General features: G+C 61.4%; 1 protein-coding gene across 1 annotated transcript in view; it reads right to left on the reverse strand.

Annotated features, from left to right (window-relative positions):
- The window catches only part of ADAMTS14 (ADAM metallopeptidase with thrombospondin type 1 motif 14), a 52,166-nt gene that overhangs the window by 13,029 nt on the left and 12,401 nt on the right, over positions 1–26,736 (reverse strand). Inside the window, exons 3-15 of the mRNA XM_055132363.1 lie at positions 23,097–23,253; positions 19,217–19,407; positions 14,636–14,719; positions 13,944–14,091; positions 12,074–12,179; positions 10,512–10,655; positions 9,961–10,093; positions 8,322–8,435; positions 6,545–6,693; positions 5,673–5,848; positions 3,266–3,399; positions 2,256–2,379; positions 536–616 (exon numbers count right to left, since the gene is read on the reverse strand). Coding sequence (XP_054988338.1) covers positions 536–616; positions 2,256–2,379; positions 3,266–3,399; positions 5,673–5,848; positions 6,545–6,693; positions 8,322–8,435; positions 9,961–10,093; positions 10,512–10,655; positions 12,074–12,179; positions 13,944–14,091; positions 14,636–14,719; positions 19,217–19,407; positions 23,097–23,253 — 1,741 coding nt within the window. The remainder of the gene's footprint in view (positions 1–535; positions 617–2,255; positions 2,380–3,265; positions 3,400–5,672; positions 5,849–6,544; positions 6,694–8,321; positions 8,436–9,960; positions 10,094–10,511; positions 10,656–12,073; positions 12,180–13,943; positions 14,092–14,635; positions 14,720–19,216; positions 19,408–23,096; positions 23,254–26,736) is intronic.

Raw genomic sequence — 26,736 nt, forward strand, 5'->3', positions numbered from 1 at the left:
TCTGAGCTTGCCTTTCTTGGTTTATAGTCATGTCGTGATTTTAAGTATATAGGGTTGGCGACTAGTTTAGCAACTGCAGATTCAAGCATTGTCGGGGGGATGATTTGAAGGGGTCGTGGGGCAGACAGCCCTGGGACCTCACTGTCCCCCACCGGGTGATGGTCTGCACCTGACCAGGAGCCTGGTCAGCCCCCTGGGCATTAGAGAGGCCTGAAAGGATCTTGCGACGGGGGCTTGTCCACTCTGACAATCCCCAGGACCACGTGACTGACCCCCTGGGACCTGCTGCCCCATGCCCTCCGCGGATGCCCAACCCAGACCAGCAGTCGAAAGGTGCAGTTGTGACCGCGTTAAACAGAACACCTGGGGCAGCATCAGCGGCTTCCACCCTACAGGGACCTGCCCCGAGCACTGGAATCCAAAGGCTTCTCTGCCCTTTCTCCAGGCTGTGAAGTTCCCATGGGGAGATCCCATCCTCAGGTCCTCCCAGCCCCCCAGTCAGGGCAGGCGGGGGGACGCCCCCCTCTGCACTCACCAATATGGTGGGGGGGCTTCTCCAGAAGCTCCACCTGGATGTGCCTGGCGCCCGCCGGGATCTGCACCAGCTGGGAGGCTCCTGCCACAGAAGGACCACGGAAAAACCGTGAGCCTGATGAGCTGGCAGCCACGGCATAACCCCCGGCCCGCTGGGGCTCCAATGAGAAGCACTCACTGGGAGAGCCCGAGTCCTGGGTGCCCCTCCTGTCATCTCCCACTTTCTTAGTAAGGAGATTTTTTTCCTACATTTTTTAGATTTTGGGGGAACACCCAGCAATACTCAGGGCCTACTCCTGGCTTTGCATGCAGGAATTGCTCCTGGCCACGCTCAGAGGACCGTATGGGATGCCGGGGATAGAACATGGGTCAGCCACACGCAAGGCAAACACCCTGCCCACATACTATGTTTCAGTCCCAATCTCCCATGTTTTGGTGTGTGTGGGGGCACACCCAGTGATGCTCAGGGCTTGCTCCTGGCTCTGCACTCAGGAATTACTCCTGGGTATTGGATGCTGGGGGTCAAACCCAGGTGGGCAGCGTGCAAGGCAAACTCCCCACCCACTGTGCTACTGCTCAACCCCAACCTCCCACTTTCTTGACCCTTCTCCTATCTCCAGATTTCCTCTCTGCCCCTTTCTTCTCACACCTGAGGCTACTGCCAGACTTTAGGTGAAACAGGCTAACAAAGATTCAGCCTGGTACCCCAGGGCCCTTCACAAGAGAGGGGAGGCAGAGTCGTAACCAATCTGAAGGAAGAGTGGATCTAATTCACACTAAGGCGTAAAGGACTGATATGTGGTTCTTCTCAACAGCTGGCCTGACCACAGAGGAGGCGACAAGAACACTCAAAAGGTACCAGGAATTCAAAGCAGGAAAGAGAAAGGAGGAGGAAAAGGAGGAAGGAGGAGGAGGAAGAGGAAGGGGGAGGAGGAAGAGGAGGAGGAGGAGGAGGAAGAAGGAGAAGGAGAAGGAGGAGAAGAAGAAGGAGGAGGAGGAGGAGGAGCAGGAGGAGGAGGAGGAGCAGGAGAAGAAGGAGAAGGAGGAGGAGGAGGAGGAGCAGGAGGAGGAGGAGGAGCAGGAGAAGAAGGAGAAGGAGGAGGAGGAGGAGGAGGAGGAGGAGAAGAAGAAGAAGAAGAAGAAGAAGAAGAAGAAGAAGAAGAAGAAGAAGAAGAAGAAGAAGAAGAAGAAGAAGAAGAAGAAGAAGAGGAAGAAGAAGAAGAAGAAGAGGAAGAAGAGGAAGAAGAGGAAGAAGAAGAAGAAGAAGAAGAGGAAGAAGAGGAAGAAGAGGAAGAAGAGGAAGAAGAGGAAGAAGAGGAAGAAGAGGAAGAAGAAGAAGAAGAAGAAGAAGAAGAAGAAGAAGAAGAAGAAGAAGAAGAAGAAGAAGAAGAAGAAGAAAAGAAGGAAGAAGAGGGAGAGGAAGAGGAGGAGAAAGAGGAGGAGGAGGAGGAGGAGGAGGAGGAGGAGGAGGAGGAGGAGAGGAAAAAAGAAGGGAAAGTCACGTTCCATCAAACCCACTGGCCCCGTCACTCCTGCCGAGGGCCCGGGCGGTGGCACGGCCTCCAGTCCCTGGCAGGAAAGTGCTGGGGCTCCCGGGTGCTGTCTGTGTGCAGAGGCCCCGCCAGGGCGAGGGGGACGCAAGGGGGGGCGCTCGGGAAAGCAGGGGAGGCTTCTCCCGGCCCTGACCCGGCTCCACGCAGACGCCAAGCGCGGCCACTCACCTGCCTGCTTGGACGCCTTGCCCAGCGTCCCCTTCACACTCCTGCAGTGGGAGTTGTCGCCGCCACAGACCCCGCACTTGTCGTCTGCCTTCATGGACCCCACCTCCTTGTCACAGCCGACAGGCTAGGGCAGAGGACAGGTCAGCAGGAGGTGGCCCCAGGCCTTGCCCCCATCCCGGCTCCCTCCAGGTCCCCAGCCCCCCACGCTGGCACTGGCACGGGGGAGGACTGAGAGCTGGCCCACCGCTCGCCCCGAGAATGGGGTGTGTGCGACCTTTGCACACCTCAAGGTCACAGGGGATGCCTGAGGGGTGTCACAGGGCAGGGGAGGGGAGGCTGGCTGCCCAGGCAGGCAGAGGCATCCCCCTGAGCCACCTACCACACTCCCCTCGGGCACAGACGCTGTCGGGTCCCCCTGAGCCACCTACCACACTCCCCTCGGACACAGACGCTGTCGGGTCCCCCTGAGCCACCTACCACACTCCCCTCGGGCACAGATGCTGTAGGGGTCCCCCTGAGCTACCTACCACACCCCTCGGGCACAGATGCTGTAGGGGTCCCCCTGAGCCACCTACCACACCCCTCGGGCACAGACGCTGTAGGGGTCCCCCTGAGCCACCTACCACACTCCCCTCGGGCACAGACGCTGTCGGGTCCCCCTGAGCCACCTACCACACTCCCCTCGGGCACAGACGCTGTCGGGTCCCCCTGAGCCACCTACCACACTCCCCTCGGGCACAGACGCTGTCGGGTCCCCCTGAGCCACCTACCACACTCCCCTCGGGCACAGACGCTGTAGGGTCCCCCTAAGCTACCTACCACACCCCTCGGGCACAGACGCTGTCGGGTCCCCTGAGCCACCTACCACACTCCCCTCGGGCACAGACGCTGTCGGGTCCCCCTGAGCTACCTACCACACCCCTCGGGCACAGACGCTGTCGGGTCCCCCTGAGCCACCTACCACACTCCCCTCGGGCACAGACGCTGTCGGGTCCCCCTGAGCCACCTACCACACACTCCCCTCGGGCACAGACGCTGTAGGGGTCTCGGTAGCTGCAGCGGGTGCCGTCGTGCACCACCTGGTCCATGAAGACGATGTCCCGGGTGTCCTCTGACTGGCAGATCAGCTCACACTTCTGGGTGTCTGTGGGCCAGGGCGAGCCTGAGCCCCTGCTGGCCCCATAGACTCAGGGCCGCAGTTGGCGGGACGCGCCGTGAGCTGGGCCCTAGGTCCCTGCTCTGGCTCCGGGCTCTGTCCCAGGACCCCAGGCAGGTGACCTGAGCCTCCAGGGCCTCCAAGCCTGACTCAGTGAGTCTCGGGCTACTGCGGAGAGTCAAGTGTGAGACTCACTGCGAGCTGCCCGGGACGGGAGCCTGGACGTGCACCTCCACCCACTCTTTTCTGGTTGGAGGGGCCATGCCTGCCAATGCTCTGAGATTACTCCTGGCCTGCGCTCAGGAATTACTTTTTTTTTTTTTTGGCTTTTTGGGTCACACCTGGCGATGCACAGGGGTTGCTCCTGGCTCATGCACTCAGGAATTACTTCTGGCGGTGCTCAGGGACCATATGGGATGCTGGGATTCAAACCCGGGTTGGCCACGTGCAAGGAGAATGCCCTACCCGCTGTGCTATTGCTCCAGCCCCTCAGGAATTACTCTTGGCGGTGCGTGGGGGACCATATGGGATGCTGGGGGTCAAACCCAGGTCGGCCGCCCTAACCCGCTATACTATCACTTGGGCCCCCTTCAACCACTCTTTTTTGGGGGGGTCACACCCGAGGATGCACAGGGTTACTCCTGGTTCATGCACTCAGGAATTACTCCTGGCAGTACTCGGGGGACCTTATGGGGTGCTGGGAATCAAACATGGGTCAGCCACATACAAGGCTCCTACCCACTCTGCTATCGCTCCAGCCCTCAACCACTCTTAATGCACAAGATTTCTGGTGTGTTTTTTTGTTGTTGTTGTTAGGGAGACACAGCAGGTGGTGCTCAGGGCTCCCTCCCAGCTCTGTGCTCAGGGATCACTCTTGGCAGGGCTTGGGGGAGCATGCATGGTGCTAGGGATGGAACCGGGGTCTGCCATGTATACAGCAGGCGCCTTACGCCCTGTGCTAGGCCCGACCCACTACGCAGCTTCCAAAGCCCCGTGTGAAGATGCTCTCTGAAACCTCAGCAGCAAGAACCTGAACCAGAGGCTCAGGCATTTAGACCACACAGCCACCAGGGTGGAGAAGAACCAGGATTCCGGGGACAGGGGAGACGGCTCAGGGGTCAGACGGCTGGGGAACCTCATTATCTTCCCCACCCCCACCTCCCCACCCCCAGCACTGCCGGCCGGCCGTAGCAGCGGAAGGCAAAGGCCCGCAGCCCAGAACAGTCCTGGCCGGCTGAGGCTCATGGGAGTCGCCCCTCCCCCCCGAAACCTCACTGCCTGCGGGGTCCTGCTCTGGCCGCTCAGTGCCTGGCACAGGGACGGCGGAATATCAGCAGCGCCTCCCCACGGGCACGCCCAAGGTCTGGGTGACAGGGACGCCGGTCCGTCCCACCGCGCCCGCCAGCATTCTCCAAGGAGAACACTTCCTGCCTTTCTCAGAGAAGGGGTCGCTGGGCAGAGTGAACTTTCTGGAAGCCTCTCAGAGTGCTGGGGCAGTGCGAGGTGGGGCCGACCCCTCAGCCCTGCCTGTCCCCCACTGGGCTTCCACTCAGTGGCAAAGCCCCCGTGCAAAGTCCCAGCTTTGCCCCCACCCTCCATGCCCCCTGCCCCCACCTCCACCCCGTTCATCATCTAATGCCGTGTGGGATCTCCATTCAGGATCCAGATGGCTGGGGGTGGGGGGCGAGGGCAAAGGGGGATCTCAAGCCCAACCTGCCTGTGGCTGGGGCAGAGTGTCTGAGGCGGCCAAAGAAGCCAGCAGACAGTGGCAAGGAGCAGGTGAGGCCCCTCCCCCCCAGTGGGGGGAGCCTTACAGAAGGAAGACACGCCCCCAGGAAGGTTTCGGAGAGGTCTGTGCCCGGCAGGCTCTGCACCGCCTGACTGGGGAGCCGAGGGTCCTTCCAGGGACACCCTCAGACCAAAAGAGGAAGGCTGCAGGGAGCGGAAGTCTGGGCCTGGGGAGAGAGCAACTGGGGGAGGGGCTCAACGTGCGGCCCTCCAGCTCCAAAGACCCCGACTCAGCCTCTCGCGGCACAGAAATGCTCGAGACCAGGAAGTGCCAGCAGGCGCTCGATGGCCCCAAAACCAGGACAGCAGCGGCGCCCACTGGGGACACACAAGGTGGCACCTGGGGACGGGCCCCAGCCAGACACCTGCCGTCCACAGTGCAGAGATCGGGGCAGCTCAGACGTGCTCCCCGGCTGGGAAGGGGGTGCAGCAGGGGCCCGGGGCGGGGCGGGAGGGGCACGGGGGCCACTCACCGTCCTCGGGCTCAAAGGGCAGCCAGCGGTGCCTGGCGCCCTTGTGGACATAGTAGGAGTCGCGCTTGGCGCACTGCTGGGCCCGGAAGTCCTCGTAGGGCCCCGGACACTCGTCGCTGTTGCAGACCTGGTACTGGAACATGGGGCCCGCACACAGGCGGCCTCCGTAGGCTGGGCTGGGCAGGCAGAGGGGAGACGTGACCTTCCATGGGCCAGGCAGGGCTTCCCACAGGGTACCCCGGGCAGTACAGCCCCTCAGAGCAGCCAAGGAAGGAGCAACACAGCCCCTCACTCAGCCTAGCCAGGGGAGTGACCCACCGGGCACCTGTCCCGCACCTGAGCGTGTGTGTGTGTTTGTGTGTGTGTGTGTGTGTGTGTGTGTGTGCATGCGTGCACATGCCTATGTGTGTCTGGGTGTATCTGGGTGTATATCTTCATGTCTCTGCACGTCTGTGCATGTCTATGTGTGTCTATGTACAACTGGGTGTGTATCTTCATGTCTCTGCACGTCTGTGCATGTCTATGTGTGTCTATGTACAACTGGGTGTGTATCTGCATGTCCATGTATATCTGCATGTCTGTGCTCATCTGTGTGTATCTGTGTGTGCCTGGGTATCTGCTTGTCTGTGTGTCTCTGCATGTCTCTGCGATGTCTGTCTGTGTGTGGGGGGTGTGTATCTGCATGTTCATGTGTGTATGCAGACACACAGACGTGTACACACAGACACACAGAGACATGCCCAGACATGAGGGTACACACAAATGCACAGAACTGGGGCACCCCCCTTCAGGTGACTCTGATGTCAGCCCTCCCGAGGGGGCCCCCTCCGTCCCCACTGCCCCCGTGCCCTGCCTCCCCTTCGCCCACTCACAGAGGATTGTCGCAGCTCCGGCTGCGGGACCGCACCCCGCCCCCGCAGGAGCGAGAGCAAGACCCAAAGCTGTTCCAGGAGCTCCAGCCGCCGTCCAGGCCGTACGCCTGCTCCGGCGACTTCCAGATGCAGTGACCTTTGAAGCACCACTGGACAGGGCAAAGGGCACGGTCACCCTGGACCCAGCACTGCCCGGCTGGGCCCGGGGCCCTCCACCGGGCTTGGGGTGTCACCCACCGAAATGGGTTCTCAGAGCAGAGACGGGGGCTGGCCCGGGACCCCGCCACCCCCGGGCAGTGCGCAACCAACAGCTCCTGTCTCTCCCCGTTTCTGAGGCCCGGCCTCCACTGCTTTGGGGCTCCTCTGCCTGCTCGAGGGCCAGGAGCACTTGGGGAGGTGACACAGGCACGCAGGGAAATCAGGCTGGCCACGGACAGAACCTTGCCCTGCTCGGCTCCGGGCCTCCAAGGCAGCTCCCGGAGGCCCACGCCGTGGAAGAAGGCTCAGCTCAGCCATGGCAGCCACTCCCGCTGGCTGAGCCCCGTGGGTGCATCTGTTCAATGGGACTGTTCTAAGGACCAGCGGCCACAGCACTTCATGGGCAGGGGCACGGGAATGATGCAGGACTCACGCCAGGCTCACCCACGTCCCGTCTCCTGCGCACGAGAGGGTAAAGCACTGCCACGCCTGCATCTTTCCTAAGCGATGACTCGGTGGTTCTCAGCCAAAGGACATTTTAAAAGACCTGGGGATCATTTTTAAAGTCCACGTGCCTCCTTGGCTCCGCCCCAAACTGACCGAGTCCGTCTCGAGAAGCCGGAGCCGACCCGTGACCATCTCATAACCCTCCCCAGCAGCCCAACTGTTCTGTCACCTAACCTAGCCCACGCCCTCTCAGCCACCCCTCCTCTACAGGACTTGTTTCTTTGGGAGGGGGGTTGGGGCCACACCTGGCTGCTTAGGCCCTGAACACTCCTGTCCCATGTTCAGAAATCACTCCTGGCGATGTCTGGGGAACCGTGGGGTGCCAGGAATCGGATGTGGGTCAGCCACATGCAAAGTCTTAACCCCTACACGACCACTCTGGCTTAATGCTCCGAATAAACAGCCCAAACTGAGAGCCACGTTTGGCTGTCTGTCCAGGGCTGTGCCATGGAGCTGGACCTGTAGGGTCCCCGGAGTCTCTGGTCAGTGAGCACTGCCAGGCTTGCTCTCGGGGTCTCGGGGCCTGGGGCAGACCCTTTCTGGAAGTGAGTGGACTGAGCCTGGCATGAGCAGGGGGAAGGCACAGGCCTCCTAGAACCCACTTCTGAGTTCTTGCCTTCACTGTGACATGACCCAATCACTCAGAACAACCAGGAGTAGGAAGGGCCCCAGGCCTGGGGTCCTCGGGGCCCCAAGAAGCCCAGAGTGGCCCAAGGTCACCTCACAAAGAGGAGGGCAGGGCCAGTAGTAGGACGGGGTGGGGAGTGGGATTCAGGGCTGTTTCTGGCCACACACCGTGAGTCAGGATGAGTCATCGAAGGACAGGGAGGGTGTCTGAGCCCAGGAGACAGGGTGCTGGGGTCTCCCCTCCTGAGCCCACACTCTCCTCATCTGCAAAGCGGCAATGAGAAGCGGGGGCTGGGGACAAGGCGGGTCCCTGCAGGAAGGGGAGCAGCAGGCAGTGCAGCCTGCGTTTCCTGGCTCCAGGGCTGCAGGCTCCCCCGCTAGGGGGCTCCCGCCCACGCCCCCTGGGAAGATGGGGGCTGCCCTGGCCGGCCGGCCCCGCGGGTACCTTGCCTGGTTCGCACTCGGTGCCGTCCAGCGGGGGCCCCTTCTTGGTCTTGCAGAAGTATGGGTTGTCGGGGTGACTGCACCACAGCTGCTTACAGGGCTCAAAGGTCCGGAACTGGGGGGCAAGCGGGGTGGGGTCACCGGCTGGGCGTGCTCTGCAGCACATGCCACAGGCCGGTGATGCTGGGTGCAGATCCACACACAGGCGCGCACACACACACTCACGCACTCATACATGCACACACTCATTGACACATACACGCACATATATTTGCACATGCACACACATACATGTACACACATACACCCTTACACACTCATACATGCACACACACATGCACATATGTACCCACACTCACATACACACATGCACACACTCATACACACAGGCTCACAATCACATATACACACATACTCATACATGTACACTGTCATATTCACATATGCACATACACACATGCACACACACGCACACACTCACATGCATATGTGCACACTTACACACATGGACATACTCGCACACATGTACACACATGTACATTCACACAGAAGGACCATGCAAATACATGCATACATGCCTACCCACATAGGACACACTTATATGCACACACTCACATTCACACATGCGTATACACATGCACACAGTCACATTCACACACGTGCACACACGCACACATATGCACATACATGCACACTCAGACTTGCACACACACATGCACACGCACACACATACACCACTACCAAAGTGATCCTAGTGCCAATGGCCTCCAGAGATGTCCTGGGAAGAAGGGGCGCCGCCAGCATCCCCTCCGTGCCCTCCCTGCCAGGCCCTGCAGCAGCCGCCCCCTCACTGACTGGGGACTGGAAGGGCGGGATCTGACCGCTCCTTCCTCCTGCTGCCCCGTCCCACTGCGTGGGGACCCCTGCAACCTCCAAGTCACCCCGAAACCCTGGGGGGTCCTTTGCCTCAGCCGGCAGCACTCAGCTCATAGAGCCCATCAGAGCTGGCGCCCCTGCCCGGGCTGTCTCCCACCAGAGCAGCGGGCAGTGTCCAGCTGGGGCTGCATCCAGGGATCTGGGGCACTTGCAGGACCGAGGCCCCTTCCGAAGTGCCCAGAGAGGAAGTGCAGGAGGACTCTACTCGGTGGAAAGGCGGCCCCAAGAAGCACCCCCACCACTTGTGGTTTGTTTTGGGGGCACACCCGGCTGTGCTCAAAGCTTACTCCAGCTGTACTCGGGGGTCACTCCTGGTGGGACCGGGGGTCCAGGTGTGGTGCCAGGGATCACACCTGGGTCAATCTTACAGAACCAGTTTTGCCCAGACACGCAAGGCAGGCCCTTAACCCCGGAGCCCTCTGCGACCTAGGTCCCTTCAAAGCACCAAGAGCAGGTGACAAGTGTGCCCCGGCCGGGCGCCAGGCCTGTCCCGAGGACCACTCCCAGGAGGCCCCCTGACTCCCACCCCCACCCGCACGGCTCTGCCAGCACCCGCCATTCTGGTCTGTGCCACATGTGGGGTGGGCCGGGCGGGTGTGCTGAAGCCCCCGGTCCTGACATCGCCCCAGTGGGCTGGCGCCCACCCGCAGGCATCCCCCAGCCTGCTGGGTCAGGGGAGGGCAGGGCTCAGCGGGGTCCCTCACCGCAGAGCAGGTGTGGTACCCCGAGCCGAAATCGAAGCGGCACTGCTCGTCCATCGAGTAATCGGTGCCAGGCATCTCGGGGGGCCGAGGCCAGGAGGGCTCAAAGGGGTCATCGAGGAGGCAGTCGTAGGAGCTGCAGGGAGGGGGAGAGGTGAGTGGGGCAGAGGCAGGAAGCCCCCCCAGCCCTGCGGGGAGGACCTCGTAAGGCAGGACCCCGTTCCCACCACGGCCCGTGTCTGGTCTGGGGGGCTCGGGAGCAGATGCCCCCCACGACAGAAGGGTAGGCTACGGCCCAGTTCAAGGGCTGCCCAGGGACAAGTCGGGGTTCACCTCATGGGGGGAGAAAGTCACCCACGTGAGGGGGCATTGGCTCGGCCTCACCTGCTCCCCACCCAGTGCTCGCCGCTCCCTGTCCTCAGGCCAAACCACTGCCCCCAAGGGTGCCTCCGTGCTCCGGGGGCTGGGACGTGAGTGTGCTCCCGAGAGGGAGCGCTGCTGGGCGGGGGTGGCCGGCGTGTGACCCCTGCCCGAGGCCGAGGGGACGGACGTACGGGAGGTAGCGGCTGAGCTCCAGCCGGCTGCAGCGCGACCAGTGGAAGCGGTGGAGGGCGGCCTGCACCAAGGGCGCCATGACGCTGCCCAGGCTGGTCTCGTCGGAGCAGCCGTTGCCCTGCCCGTCGTGCTCCATGCCAAGCCTGGGGGGCGGAGGAGAGGCGGGTCCCGAGTCACGGCACAGAGCCTGCCCCGGGGGCAGCAGGGGGGGGGCCTGCCCTCCCCCAGCTCAGACAGGACCAGCGCTCTCGCTCTCGCTCTCTCTTCTCTCTCTCTCTCTCTCTCTCACTCGCTCTCTCTCGCTCTCTCTCCCTCTCTCTCTCTTCCTCTCTCTCGCTCACTCGCTCTCTCGCTCTCTCTCTCTCCTTCCTCCTCCCTTCCTCGCCCCTCACTCCCTCTCTCTCTTCCTCCTCCTCCCTCCCTCCCTCTCTCCCTCCCTCCCTCTCTCTCTCTCTCTCTCTCTCTCTCTCTCTCTCTCTCTCTCTCTCTCTCTCTCTCTCTCTCTCCCCCTCCTTTCTCCCCCCCCACCCTCTCCCCACCCGTGCGAGCACCCACCCGGCCCTCCCCGGAACCCCACTCACTCTGGTCCTGTCTTGCTCCCACGTGCCCCATCCTTCTCCATCCACACCCACATTCCAAGGCTTCTGTGGCTTCTCAAAAATTCCCTTCCTGCTTCTCAAGACCCCCTTCCAGCCTGGATCCTCCCCTCACGGGTCCGTCTGTGTCTGCATCTCGACCACCCGGCGTCAGGGGCAGAGCAGAGCTGTCTCTCCTTCAGGCCAGCGTCTGTCCTGGTGCCCCGGGAGCCAGCCACCACCTCCCGGGCTCCCGCCAGCCCCCGCGCGCCTGAGCACAGAACCCGGCACAGGGGCCAAGACCTTCTCTTCCTTTCTATTGCCTTGGGGTCGAGGGGCCCCTCCTGGCAATGCCCAGTCCAGAGGCCTCCAGACTGACCCCAGCCATGCTCAGGCGTCCATGGAGGGCCCGGCAAGCACCTTAACCCCTGCACTATCGCTCCGGCGCCTGAAGAGCTTCTCAGCAGCGTGCTGAAGCCCCGAGCTTCAGAGCTGCCAGCTCCTTCGGCAAACGGCTCTGGAGAGCTGCCCTTCCCAGTACCCAGACAGGGCCCGGCCCGCAGGAGCCCCCGCAGGTCAGGACACGCGGAGGGGCTGCCTGCACAAGCCGTAACCAGCTGGCCCGAGGCCCACGCGCGCCTGCTGCCCGCTCCTGAAGGCTGCCCCAGCATGGCGTGGGCTGTGAGGGCTGCACGGGAGGGAGGGGCAGAGGCCGCCAGGAGCAGCTGCCTGCACGAGGCGGCCCACACCCTCCTGACCCAGCTGTCCACCTTCCCCATCCCAGCTGCCCACACCCCCGTCCCACCTGTCAACACCCCCCACCCCAGCTGTCCACCCTCCTTGTCCCACCTGCCCACACTCCCCACCCCAGCTGCCCACACCCCCCGTCCCACCCGAACAGGGCTGGGCCCCCCCCATGCCCCGGAGGCCCATGGGGCGCCCCCCACAGCCACAGAACAGGTGGGGCTCAGGCCCAGCGCACTTACACGTGGCCGGTCTCGTGGGCCACCACGAAGGCTGAGGAGAAGCCGTCCTCGTGGTTGAGGGCGCAGCTCCGCAGGGGGTGGCACATGCCCGTGACGGGCGCGTACCCTGGGGGAGGAGAGAGGCAGGGTCTGTCCCCCACCACACAGCACGGCGAGTGCTCTCGGGCCCTGGAGGAGGACGCGCCCCACCAAGTCCACCTGCAGCGAGCGACCCGAGCCCCTCTGGGACTTCCTGTGCCCCCAGACAGGACGGGACAAGGCATGAGGGGCTTCCCCGCGGGCCACGACCGGGCCCACTCAGCACTCACGTAACCGCCTGCCAGGTTCCCATGGGCGGGGTGGGGCTGTTCACCACAGGGGCACAGAGAGGGGCTCCAACGCCCTCACCTCGCCCCCCCACCCATGGCCTCCCTGAGTGGGGGCCAGCAGGGCAGGGGCGCGAGTGGGGGTCTGCAGGCCGGAGGGAGAGAAGGTGCTCGGCCGAAGGGGCGCAGGGGTTGGCAGCCAGTGGGGGACTGAAGCTGAGCCTGGACAACAGATAAGAGGACTCTGGGGTCGGGAGAGGGCTGTGCATGAAACACGGGGGCTGCAGCAGGGCACCGAGGCCCTCAGAGTTGGGAACAGCGCTGGGGGTCTTGGGAGGTTGGGGCAGCCCATGGTCTGTGTTCCCTAAGAAGCTCCCATGTGCCAGGCCCAGGTTCCAAGTGAGCACAGAGTCAGGAGTAAGTCCTGAGCACAGAGTCAGGAGTAAGCCCTGCGCACAGTCAGGAGTAAGCCCTGAGCACAGTCAGGGGTATGCCCTGAGCACAGAGTCAGGAGTAAGTCCTGAGCACAGAGTCAGGAGTACGCCCTGAGCATAGTCAGGAGTAAGCCCTGAGCACAGAGTCAGGAGTAAGCCCTGCGCACAGTCAGGAGTAAGCCCTGAGCACAGTCAGGAGTACGCCCTGAGCACAGAGTCAGGAGTAAGCCCTGAGGACCACCAGGCATGACGCGCACGCGTGCGCACGCACACACACACACACACACACACACACACACACACACACCTACAGGCCTAACCCAGGGGCCCCTGGTGGTGGGGCAGCGGGGCGGGGAGCCTCCGGGGAGGCAGTGTGAGGGGAGCGGGCGCAGGGCCGAGCCATCCCTAGAGACGGTTCAGGAGGCCCAGGGGGCGTCAGGAAGGAAGTTCCTGCCGGGGCTGCCCTGGAAGTCTGCGGATGCATTGTTTGACTGCATGCTCGGACACACGCGTGCTGGGCCTGAGCATGTGTCCGTGTGTCTGCATGTGCAGAGGTCTGTTTACACGCGTGCATCTACATGCATGTCTACACACATGTGGCCTGTGTGCCTGTACTGACATGCAGCTGTGTGTGCCCGGGTTCTGTGTGTGCGTGTGCGTCTGTCCGTCCCCATGTGTGCCCGTAAGCCACCTCTAGGGCGGTATGGCTGACTCCCTTCTCCCTCGAAGCCCCCCTGCGGGGCCTGGGCCTCCAGTCTGGCTCGGGCCTGCCCCCTCTCTCCCGGGGCTCTCTCCCAGGGATGTGCTTCCACCAAGGGGCCGGGGTGGCTAGAGCCAGAACACTGGACCCTTTGAGTCCACAAGAGGCAACTGCCGGGCCCAGGGCCCCAGGCACGATGCACTCAGGACACCTGCAGCCCTGTGGGGCGCTGGATGGTCGGGCACACTGCGAGCCCGGCCAAGCAGCAGGACCCGGAGCCGGGACCCCTCTGTGCCACGGCCCCCAGAATCCATCACAAAGCGCCCCACCTCTGAGCTGGGTCCCGGCTCCAGGTCCAGCTGCCCCCTGTGCCGCCAGGAGACCCCAGACCGGCCCCTCCCCTCCCCCAACGCTCCCCATCCCTGGCCCACCTGAGGGCCCGAAGTTCTGCCGCGTGAGGAAGACCACGTGGTCGTGGTGCTCGGCGTGGCGGGGGTCCTGGCGCTGCTGGGAGTGAGCCCAGCGACACACCTGCTCCAGGCTGCGGGAGGGGTTCCCGCGCTCGATCAGGCTCAGGGACTGCGGGGGCGGGCGACAGCACACGTCAGTCGGTCAGTCGCAGCCCCCACACAGCAGCAGGCGTGACCCCCGCTCGCCTGTCAGCAGCAGGGGAGACGCGGAGGCCACGGAGAGCAGGGCACAGCTGCACGTCCCTGCACGTCCCCCACTGACGCCACTGGGTCATTCCAACCTCAGGAGGCCCAGAGGAAGGCGCAGTGGGGGCCCCGCCCCCGCCCAGGGGAGAGAAGAGACCCGTGTCAGACTGCAGAGACGGGCACCCCGGGTCTCCGTGCCATCCCTCTGCCCCTTCCCCACTGTCTCCTCAAGGAGAGGGAATTCCGGCAGAGAGGAGAGGAATTGCTGGTTTACCAGGCTGGAGGGAACCCCTAAACCGCAGTGATTAACCCCAAACGTCTCAGCCACTGAAACGTCAATTCTCACAGTCTCAAAAGAAAATTCTGGCAACAATATGTTTTCAAGATTCTGCTGGGAGCCCATCTGAAGCTGTGTTCTCTTTGGGGACACCGTCTGCCCCCACAGCCAGCAGCCTGGCGGGGCTTACCTGTCGGTAGCCCACCATGATCAGGCGGACCAGGGCGATGTTGATATGGGCCCCCAGGGACTCGTCGTGGTAAATCTCATCTACCTGCAAGGAAAAGCAGACATAATTTGTTTTATTATTATTATTTTACTTGTGGGGAGGACACACCGGGCGCTGCTCAGGGCCTACTCCTGGCTCTGTGCTCAGGGACCCCTCTAGGTGTTCAGGGGACTTTGCAAGGTGTCACGGACCAGCGGGGTGGGCCTGGTGCAAGGCACGCTCCCGTCTCTCGACGGCAGGAGTGTGACTCTGAGAGGAGGCAGATGTCCTGACTCAGCCCTGGGCTGGGCTCCTGGCACATTACCCTATTCTGGCCCCCCTGGAGCTGCAGGACTTAGGGAATGCCAGACTGAGCTGCAGGACTGAGCACTGGGTTCAGAGCACTGGGCTCATGCTGGGTCTCTTAGGCCTCGTGAACATCTCATGCCAACTCAGCACATGGGCGCAATGCTTAGCCCCAGGGATACCATGAGTCAGCCCTGTGTTCACCGTCCTCGCTTCCATGAATAGAGGAAGCAGCCTGCACCCCTCAGGGGCTGCTGCCCCCCCAAATGCATGAGAGCCCTGCAGGGAGGGGCCTGGAGGGCTGCTCCCGCACCCACGGACCGTTTTCCAGCCCGCCAGGATGAGCCAGGCTGCGGCTGCCAAAGCCACACCCACTCCCTTGCCTGGTACTCCAGCTGGCACCTGGTCTGAAAGAAAGGACGCAGGCTGGACAACACAGCATCCAGCCTTTGCAGGCCCATGTACAGCGCCCTCTATGGGATACCTGGGTGCAGAGCCCTCTGTGAGACCCAGGTGCAGCACCCTCTAGGGGAGACTCACGTGCAGTGCCCACTGTGGGAGACCCAAACACAGCGCCCTCTATGGGAGACCCAGGAGCAGCACACTCTATAAGAAGTTTGTTTGGGGGGGACTCTGAGGGCCCTAAAAGCAATGGCAAGTTTTCTTTTTTGGGGGGGAGAAGGGAGAGAACCCAGAGGGAGGAGGAGGACACTGGCGAGGAGGGTTCACAGTCCCCAGTAGGAAAGGCCTGGAAAGGTCACAGTCCATCCCCAAGAAGGTGCTGAATACGCGTCTCATTTGCAGCCTCACCCGACACCTCTCTCTGTCTCTGTCTCTGTCTCTGTCTCTCTCTCTCCTCCCCCTTCTCCCCCCTGTACTCCCCGCCCCCACCAGGCCATCCAGTCCAGGAAAAGTGGATCAGAAATGGCCTCAGGCAAACAAGCAAAAGATTTTCAAGACTCCCTGTGGGAGTTCGAGGTTCCCAGCCCTGGCACAAAGGGCCTGGTGCTCTCTGGCCGGGGAGTCAGGCCACACCTGCTTTCTCCGGTGGCACCCACAGGCTTGTGGCACTAGCTTCTCTGTCGCTTACTGGGACCCCCAGCAGTGTTCAGAAGGCAGCCCTTATTAACAGGGATCCCCACCAGGGACCACCCGTGGCTCACACTTGGCTGTGGTTTAATTAACACAAACAGCAGCCCCAGCCCCAGTGTGTTGGTACAGCTGGTACGTCGAGCAGCCAGGTTCTGGTGCGACACTTACCATAGGCACACACAAATATACGGGTTTCTTGGGGGGTGAGTACTTAGGCCCGCGCGCGCACACACACACACACACACACACACACACACACACGCACACACACACACACTACATATACTTTTCCTGAAGCTATTTCAAAGGTCCTGGTCAGTGTGAGGACCCACGCAGAGTCACAGAGCTAGTATAAAGCTTGTTTTATACTGGAGACGTTTGAGACTCAACAGAAGCAGGAGAAGCACTCTTGGAGTCTTCCTTATCTGGCACAACAGCAACCTCTGGGAGCCGAGGCTGCCACCGGGCCCCCCCCAGGGGGATTTAAAAAAGAAAGATCGTGTGTTCCAGCATAAACAAATGCTCTCACCAACTTCTGGTCTCCACTTTGCTCTCCTGACAGCCCTCGTGCCTTACCTAGAGACCTCTCTGCCCTTCCACAGAAAGCTGCTGTCTCCTCCCTTGCCCAGCACGCCTGACCCCGCCCTCGCCCCAGAAGGAGACACTCAGAGGCTGCTCGCTGCCTAGCTCTCTCAGTGGTCCCTGGGAGCTGAACAAAGCGCGAAGCAAAGCTGCTTCCTCCAGTGCACCTGGGCTCATCACAGCACCCTCGGGCGTGCAGCCCCACACCCCTGCAGAGGCTGCGGGAGAGGCTCTGTCTGGCGCCCACAGCCGCCTCAGACCCCAGCCCTCCGCCGTCATTGACTCACGGCCGCCACGCCTGAGTCCGGCTTCCAGTAAAGAAGGTCATGTGTGTCACAGGCCCATGGCCCGGGGTTGCTCTAGTATGATTCTAGAGATTTCTACAGTCATTTGCAAATGTCTCTGGGGTCCTAAAGGCAGAGACCACCCCTTCTGCTCCCTCTGAGCCCCCACGGCTGCCCCAGAAGCTCGTCTGACTGCTTGCTGGGAACAATCGGCTGAACTCGCCCGCACACAGCCGTGCTCTGCACAGTGGGCCCAGCCCGGCCTCAGCGTCAGCACACGCAGAAAGGGCAGCAGGAAGGGCAGCACATGAAGAAAGGTCAGCAGGCAGGAAGGCCAGTGTGTGAAGAAAGGTCAGCACGTGCAGGAAGGCCAGAGCAAGCAGGAAGGTCAGTGCATGCAGGAAGGTCAGTGTGTGCAGGAAGGTCAGGTGTGCAGGAAGGTCAGCACGTGCAAGAAGGTCAGTGTGTACAGGAAGGTCAACGTGTGCAGGAAGTTCAGCACATGCAAGAAGTTCAGCACACGCAGGAAGGTCAATGTGTATAGAAAGGTCATCACATGCAGGAAGGTCAGCACGTGCAGGAAGGTCAGCATGTGCAGGAAGGTCAGTGTGTGCAGGAAGGTCAGTATAAAGGTCAGCAAGAAGGTCAGCGCATGTAGGAAGGCCACTGACCCACACAGGCCCATTCACCCAGGGATTGCAGGGGTGACCCGGAATGCGGGGGGCGGGGGGATTCTACCCCTTAGCTGCAGAGCGGTGTCATCACCAGCCATAGGTGTGCCTGGGTGAGGCGGCTGGCCTCTAGCCGCAGGCTCCAGGATAAGCCCTCCACTCAGCCGAGTCGCCAAACTCCCTGCCACCATGAAATGGAGCTTTCTACTTGAGACCCAGGTCAGGCTGCAAAGCCGGAGAATAAGAATGGAGAGACGGCCATGGGAGGGCACACGCCTTGCACATGAGCAAACCCACGTTGATCCCCAGCACAGAGTCCCCCAAGCCCTGCCAGGAGTGACCCTGACGGCACAGGCCGGAGGAGTCAGCTCCAAACACTGCCAGGGCTAGGCGCAGGTTCTACCTAAATCCAATGCCGCCAAGAACACTGTAGATTCTGACCACAATGCCTGATTCTTGTCTTAAAGACAGGTAAATACTGCTTCCCCCGCAAAAGCTTTCCACCTCACATTCATTCCAAAACTCCCACTTCCTCCTGGGACTCCCTGAGGAGTGGGCGATCATTCTTGCCCGGGCTCCTGCTGCAGTGAAGATTAAGACTGCTACCGTACACCCGTTTTTTATTTCTGAGAGTATAGAATGACGCGAGCGCAGAGGCGGTGAGTGTGCAGAGGCCCAGGTCAGCAGAGAGCCCCCGCCCCACTGCACTCCACCCCCAGCTGCTACTAGAGCTACCGGCCAACCCCAGCGGCAGCAAAGACCAAATGGCATCTAAATAAAACCGTATGTTCTTAATCGGCATTTCCTCCGCCTTGGAAGGTCCGCTCCTGACAGTGAGCCCCTGAACTCAACACGGGCCTTTTCTCATTAAGCCAGGATGGAAACGCCCGGCACAGAGAGACGCCTTGTTATTGTATTCCATGTACACCCGTCCCGAGAGCATCGGCAGGGTGGGGGAAGGACTCATCAGAACTCCGTGTTGGCTTAGTCCCCCAGAGCCCCTCGAGACAATGTGGAGGGAAGGTGACAGGGACTGGTGTTGGAATACGTCTGTAACAGATCATCACGGACAACTCTGTGAATCACGGTTTGAATAAAGTGGGAGGAAACATCTCCCAGCCCGATGGGCCGGAGCAACAGTACAGCAGATAGGGTCCTTGCCTTGCACACGGCCAACCCGGGTTCGATCCCTGGCACTGTTCCCGAGCACTGCCAGGAGAATCCCTGGGCGCAGAGCCAGGAGTAAGCCCTGAGCACTGCTAGATGTGGCCAAAGAGCAAAACTCCCAGGCTGAGATTGGGCATCTTCTCCCCGTGAAGGATCTCAGAGACGCCCTCCGACTCCAAGGCCAGGTCCTGAGCCACACCTGATTTGGCCTTCGAACAGGCCCAAGCCCCTGACCCCATCCAAGGCCAACGGCCTACCAGGGGCAGGTCCCAGTGACCCTCGAGCAGGTCAGTGCAGGCGTGTCCAGCTGAGGTCAGGCGTCAAGCCCGCCAACCCTGTCACAGCCCGCCCGGGGCTGCCCACTGCCCTGCTGCTCCCCATGCCCAGCCAGGAAACACTGTCCCCGAAAGACCTGTCCCCAGTCACCCCACGTGACCCTGCCCAGCACGCGGGGCACTCACGATGCTCATGAGGGTGAGGACGTAGTTCTGCACGTGCTCCCTGCCGTGGAAACGCACCACCGAATCGTCCACCACCAGCAGCACCTCGATGCTGTAGCTGCCCGGCCTGGCGTGCCGCCGCCTCCGCTCCACGTCGCCCAGCTGCGCCCCCACCAGGCCCAGGAGATTGGGGAGATCGCCCAGGCCGAAGGCTGGAAGAAGGACAGGGAGAGACCACGGTCAGACCCTCAGGAGCCCAGCGCTGCCCACTGGGCTACCCCACCATCCCAAGCTGCCCTCTCGCTGCCCCTGAAGCCAAGGCAGAGGGGGTGTGGCTCCTTCCTGCCAGCTGGGCACCAGGCAGCACGAAGGCTCCAGGCAGTGAGCAGCGGGGCAACGAGACGGTGCAGGGCGGAAAGTTCCGTTAGTTTCCGCTGCGCCCCATCTGAGCTCCGGCCCCACACACATCACAGGCGTGTGACATGGGGGTGAAACACCCTTCACCTCTGGCCGCACTGAGCTCCAGGAATGTAAAAGGTGGTGGTGGGGGGGGCATGCCAGCCCGTTCATAAGGGAAGGCAGGGGCCAGAGTGGCAGCTCAGTGGGCAAGGCAGACTCGGGTTCAATCCCCAGCACCAATCACGGGCTCCGAGCTCCGAGCCAGGAGGGAGCTCTCGGCACCGCTGGGTGTGGCCGCCTAAAGCAGACAGAGATCGTAAGAAAGTAAGGAGAACAATCATGGTGTGGGTGTGGCGGAGGAGCCCCCGGAATTAGCCCCACGCGCCGGAGTCCTCCCAGTCACAGGCCCAGCCGCAAAGTTCGCCCTCACAGCTCTGGAGTCTGACAACAAGCAAAATGTTTATGTAAGTGGCGTCTATTTGCTTGCATTGTGTAATCCATGTGGTGTTGTGTTTTTTTCTGGAAAGGGCAGAAAGCAACTATTTTAGGTTTTGTGAGTCGTAGGCCCAGCCTCACCTACCCAACCCAGCTGCAAAAGCATAAAAATAACCATATAAAAAAAAAAGCTAACAAGGGCAACTCTGTGGCAGTAAAATTGTATTCACCCAAAGGAGCAGAGGGCCCTCTTGGCCCACCAACCTTACTCTGCTGACTGGCCCATTCTACAGACAGACAGACTGAGGCTCACAGCAGCTTCTCCAGGTCTCTCTGAATCGAGACTGTCCGTGAAGCACCCTCAGTGCCACATAGACCAGTCATGCTTCAAGCAATCCCGGGTTGTCTATACCACTGGTTTTCAACGGCTGGGCCACTGGCCAGCGCCTGGCCACAGAAATTCCCCACTGGTCCGTGCAGGCTGCTGCCGCTTAGCACAGCAAACCTGGATGAGATTCTGATTTTGCTCTGCGAGGGTTTTAAATCCACACGCAAAATTCATTGTGAGCTTTAACTCTCCCATTGCGAGTGTGCAACAGTTGCAGACCCTACCTGAAACCCTAGCATGGAGGGCAAGTGACCACGGCCCCCCGGGGCCGGAGGGGAAGTCAGGGAGCAGGATAGGAAGCGGGGGTCTTGGCAGAAGCTTCTCGCCTGCCCCTGTCTGCTGTCTTGCTATTTGTACCACCGACTTGCAAGAACTGGGACATTTACCCTGAGCGACGCCCTCCGGGGGTGGGCCAGCAACTGGTCAGGGGCCACCTCTACAGCCCCTGCATGTCTCGGGGGCGGGGTGTGTGGTCTGGGCTTATCCCGTGAAGGGGAACCCAAGCCCTTGAGCGAGAGGGTCAGAAGGATAGAAATCCACTGTGGCACTGACCCCAGGAGGCTCGTCCCTGGAAACCCATGTCGGGGACGAGCGGTGGAAGCTGGGGTGGGGGGCTCTAGCGGGGGCCCCACAGACGCACCTGCACAGGCAAAACCATCATGAGAGGGACACGGGGACAGGCTCCGCTTGCAGGGGACACCCAGGGGTGAATCAATGGGTACCCAGCAAGGTGCCTGAGCCTCTGGGCCTCCGTGGACACGGGCGCTTTAGGAAACAAGACCCGAGACCCTCGGGGCCTGGGGCGACGGTTCCTTCCCCTCGGCGAGCCGTGCTCTCATGCAGAATGAAGGAACGCCAGGTTGCAGAAACGTCGGGCCCCGAACTCACGGGGGTGTCGGGGAGCAGAGAAGGGCAGCAGAGCCTGCGGAGTGGGGCCGGGCCACTGCGCTCATCACAGCCCTGCCCGTCCCCACACAGAGAGGATGTCACACAGCACCCGGGCCCCGAGCCCCAGCGTCAGAGCCACCGGCAGCCCAGTCAGCTCTGCAGCTGGTCTGTGAGGGAGGGTCCCAGAGGCTCCCAGACTCACCCCAGACCCCAGGTTCCTGACAGAGCCCAGAGGGAAGCCCACGCCGGCCACCCCCTCTCAGCACACCTACAGGGGCCCATCCAGATCTTTCTGTGGAAGCAGGCAGGGGGCTGGCGGCCAGCCTGCAGGCATCAGCCCCCCCGGAGAGAGGTCAAGCTCCCCATCCTCTATACCACCAACCCTCGGGACGTGGTGACCCTCCGCCCGGGAAGAGGCAGCAGGCAGCGGGTACGGGCAGCTTCCAGGGGCCACCCGAGGAGCCTCGGAAGAACATAACATGGCCAGCTGCTCTGAACACAGCTAACACAGGAGCCCAGCACAGGGCAGCTGGAGAGCCAGAACCGCACACACGGTGTGTGCCCAGGGCACTGAAAACACGAGGGAAGACTGTATGCCACGTTTGAAAGCCGCATTATCAGGAGAGCAGGGGACGGGGACGGCTGTCCATCAGCCGTGTCCATCAGCGCACCGAGGGCGCACAGAGGCTGGTGTTCTGCTGCCGGGGCGGGGAGCACGGGCTCACACGCTCACAGGCTGCGTGTACGATGCGGTCCCCAAAGCAGCTCTGTCCGTGTGTGAGACGGCCCCATAGAGAGAGCACGGGAGGGAGGTCAGAGCTGCAGGAAAACGGGACTGATCATGGACTGGGGACTTGAGGCCAGGCCACACCTGGCAGTGCTCAGGGATCACTCCTGGCAGGACCCAGAAGAGCATATGTGCCGTGGGAATGGAACCAGGAACCAGGTTAGGCAAGTGCCTGAACCCCTGGACTATCTCTCCCACCCATCAATGAATTTTTTTTCTTAATGGTGGAAATGGAATGTGCTGGAATTAGTGATAGTTGTGCAACACTGCAGATACGGGTGGGGTGGGGGTGGAATGCCTGAATTGCGAATGTTAAGTGGCTTAAAGGATGAATTCTTTTTTTTTTTTCTTTTTTTGGTTTTTGGGTCACACCCGGCAATGCACAGGGGTTACTCCTGGCTCTTCACTCAGGAATTACCCCTGGCGGTGCTCAGGGGACCATATGGGATGCTGGGATTAGAACCCGGGTCGGCCGCGTGCAAGGCAAACGCCCTACCCGCTGTGCTATCGCTCCAGCCCCTTAAAGGATGAATTCTGATCTCAATTTTAAAAATGAAAAGTAGCAGCAGCAGCTCTACGCGTGTCTGGCAGACTCGGCCTCCAGGAGAGAAGCCGGAGCCGCGGTTCCCTCTCAGGCGGGAGACGCAGGCCGCAGGCTGAGGAAGGAAACAGTGGCCCGGGAGTCCGGCTGCAGCCAGGATTCTCACGGCAGGACTCGGGTTGGCCTGAGGGCCGGGGCCAGGGCATCTTCTGCTTCCCGTGGCCACTCGAGCACTGAGCAGCCCGTTACTCAGGCTCTGCGCTAGGCGGCAGACCCTCTCTGAGGCTCTCGGGAGGGGAGGGGAGACAAGACAACTGCAAAGCAGTGCAGAGACCTTGGAGCCCAGGCCAGTCCGGGGGGCTCCAAGGCTCCAGCCCTAAAGCCCTCTGGGCTTCTCTGCGGTAGGGGAGTCTGACGGGGCCCTCTTCCTGACGAGATCCCGCAGGAGGCGCTCGCGGCCTACCTTCATTGTGCAGGTCCCTGTGCAGCTCTGCCCACTCGCGCGGGCCCGCAGCCCTGCGGTACACCACGTGCGTCCTCCCGCCGGCCTCCGAGGCCTGCTGCCCACGCTCCAGGGGCTCGATGAAGTAGTCAGTGCTGTTCGTGCGGATGAGGCCCGCCTGCCCCGGACACAGAGGGCAGAGAAGAGGGAAGGGCAGAGCATTAGTCCACGGGAACAGGGCGCCTCTGCGTCTAGACACGAACAAGCACACACACACCTGGGCGTGCACACACATGGGGCAGGAGTCACACACACACACCGACACACATGTGTGCACACACCCAGATATACACATACTCAGGTACACACATGAGCACACACCCAGGTATACACACATCCAGGTGCATACACCCAAGTATACACACAGGTGCACATGTGTGCAAACAAGGCACACACACCAACACACATGTGCATGCACCAGGTACACACACAACACACACAGGTATATACACACCCATGTGCACCTCACCCAAGTATATACACAGGTACACATGCGTACACACAAGGCACATACACCAACACACATGTGCACACACCCACGTATACACCTACCCAGGTACACACATGTGTGCACACACCCCAGGCATGCACCCACATACTCAGAATCATCTTATGCACACACACACACACCCTATGGCACACACATACCCTGACATGCACACACACCCCAGATGTACTCACACAGACCTGCCTCACACATGTGCACACATATACAAGGGCACATGTGTTGCACACTGGGTGCTGATGAGCACACATACATGTACACACTGAGCAATCAGGTGGCTTGTCCCAGGGATCATCACAGGACAAGGTCAGGGCTTCCTTAGGGAACCACTGTCAGGACACTCTGAATTATCTGTGGAAGGCCCAGTGTGTTCATTAAAAATGTCACCTTCAGGCTTTCCCTTGCACACCTGTCCCCTCGCTCACTCTCCTTGATCTCACTGTGGGGTGCCCAGGGCAAGGAGGGACCCACAAACAGTCTAGCCGTGGCCTCTGTACGGCTGTCTGAACCCAGGGGCTGGAAACAGAGGGTGGTGGAGCGACCACCACCTAGGGTGAGGGAGGCTGCCCAGGATACACGGGTCCATCGGTGTCCTGCAGGGGGCAGAGACCCAACAGGAAGCCCCCTGGCCAAATTAGAGTGTGCTGAGTCCTGGAGACAGGGCGCAGAGCAGGCCAGGAGGGAGGGACACGGGCCCTCCTCACCCCTGCATGGAAACCAGATTCTCCTTTCTTGGTTGCAGACCCGGGCGGCCTCAGGCTCCTCCTAGTTTGAGTGGAACCCCCACAGGCAGAGGACCTGTGACAGCTGCTCGGGAAGAAAAAGGCCACCGCAGACACTCTCAGGGCACGCAGAGAGCACGGCACAGAGGCACCAAGCGCAGGTTGCAGCTGGGGCCGCCGGGCCTACCCACTGCCTCCGGACACGGCTGCCGGGCCAGGGTCTCCTTCCCGAAGGCACTGGGCTCTGCCATCACCTCCCGGCCAAGCCGCACACACACCCACCTCGCCTCTCTTCCTGAACCCACGGCTGATGCCCACGGGAACTGCTCCTGCCCCTTCCAGCCCCGCTGTCCTGGCAAAGCAGGCGCCCCCACTGCTGACCCCGGGGCTCCACCTCAGAGACAGACTGAGCCGTCAAAACCACACAGAGCGTCCCTCTCCAATGGGTGCTGGCGAGACGGCGCAGCTGTTAAGGCTAAGGCCGAGCCCAGTCTGATTCCCAGCTCTGCCTCGGGTCCTCTGAGCCCCACCAGGAGAGACCCTGAGCACAGAGCCAGGAGCAAGCCCTGAGCCCCGCCAGGAGTAAATTCTGAGCACAGAGCAGGAGTAAGCCCTGAGCTCGGCTACATGTGGCCCCAAACCAAAAATAACACAGAGGCCTCCATCCCCACCCACTTAGCCTGCCGGGACCCACCCCGAGATGCGACCTGTGGGATTAAGGTTCAAGCCTCTTGGTAGCTGGACCCCAGCCAGGCGCCCGGGGACCTGGGCAGAAGGGCCTAGCGACTGTCTTTGTCCTCTCCACCACCATGTCCAGGCTTGCCAGGTGGTTTCTGGCCCTGCTGGGGGCCCCTCGCCGAGAGCCTCCCCCTGAAAGGGAGTGGGCGTCAGTCACAGATCAGGTCCACCCTGAGGCTCCTGGTTCCCCGTCCTGCCCTGCCAAGAAGCCGGGCAGCCCCGGGCAGACAGACTGGCTCTCCGCCTCCCAGCCATGTCTCGCCCATCTCTTACTCCGTGGATGCTTACATTTCTGAAATGTGGTGGCTAATTTTACAGCATTAAAATCAAATCAGACTTCTATACAAGAAGCCCAAAGAGAGGGGTGAGGGGAAAAGGTGCCAGAAATTAAATGCCAGCCATACCTGGTTGCCAATTTGGAGGAAAAGAGAAAGAAGGAAAACATACTCAAAAGGTTCTTCGTACATAATAAAGTAAGCAACTGGAGATGGTCCTCAGGGGGCCAGAAATGGCACCGGCGCTCGGGCTGTTTCCCAGTGGACTCTCCGCTGAGGGCCTGCTGGCCTCCGACAGACGAAAACACCCGATTCTCTGGGGGGCAGGGGTGAGGGTCTCCTAGCAGTACTCAGGGGCATGCCCTCCCCCACCCCCGCACTTCTCAGTCAGGCCATGCAAGGTGCTGTTCAGGTCCACAGCCCAGGGCCCTCGGGGCTATACCAGCAGCGCCTGGGGGTCTGCAGAACCACCCCACGGCTTTCAGGGGCCTCTCAGACCACCCCGAGCAGAGCACAGGGGCCTCTTCATGCCAGGGGTCCCACCCAGGCAAGGCCCTTGCAAGGTGGTTACCCTAACCCGTCCCATCTTCCCAGCCCCGGCACGCCCAGGTCTGGGGTGCCTTTCCTGGGAGGTTCACGGATGACGGGAGGATGTGTCTGAATTTCCCAAAGTGTCCACCAATCAGGTGACCAGCAAGGTGACTCCTCTGTGACAGCTTCATCTGGAACCAGGCTGGGCCACGGGAGGCCTCCCAGTCCTGACGGCCGGCAGGGAAGCCCCGAGGAGAGTCCAGGGTTCCAGGGTGCCTGGGAGGTGCGTGCGGCTCCATAACCAGCCCGTGGCCACCCCAGGCCACCACTGAGCAAGTCCACATCCACGGAAACTTTAGTGAGTGATGCAGAGCCTGTGTGTGCGCGGACAGGGCTATTCTACACACCGGGTGATAAAACGGGAGCAAGAGCACAGGAGACCACGTAAGGCCATGTCAGATCTCGCAGAGGCCACGGAAGAGATGGCCAGGCCCACTCTCCAGCTCTCCTCCCGGGCCGGGCCCTCGGCCCTCGCTGGAGGACTCACGTCTCCATCCCATCTCCTCTTCCAGGTCGGCCCACGTGGGGTCTCCCCGAGAAGAATCGAGCAGACTGCCTCCGCCCTCTCCCCGCCCCTCCCTTCGAGAGCACCTTCTGGCACCAAACTTGCTCTGGAAACCCCATTACTAGACGCCACTGCCAGCTCCACTGTCTCTGGTTCTAGGCCTCCAGCAAGCTCAGACAAACCACTTCACTGGAGGGAAGGGAAGGCACAGAGGGTGGGTGGCGAGCACAGCCCAGACCACAGCCCAAGAACCAGCCAAGCCAGC

Source organism: Sorex araneus, chromosome 3 (genome assembly GCF_027595985.1).
Source record: "Sorex araneus isolate mSorAra2 chromosome 3, mSorAra2.pri, whole genome shotgun sequence".
NCBI lineage: Eukaryota > Metazoa > Chordata > Mammalia > Eulipotyphla > Soricidae > Sorex > Sorex araneus.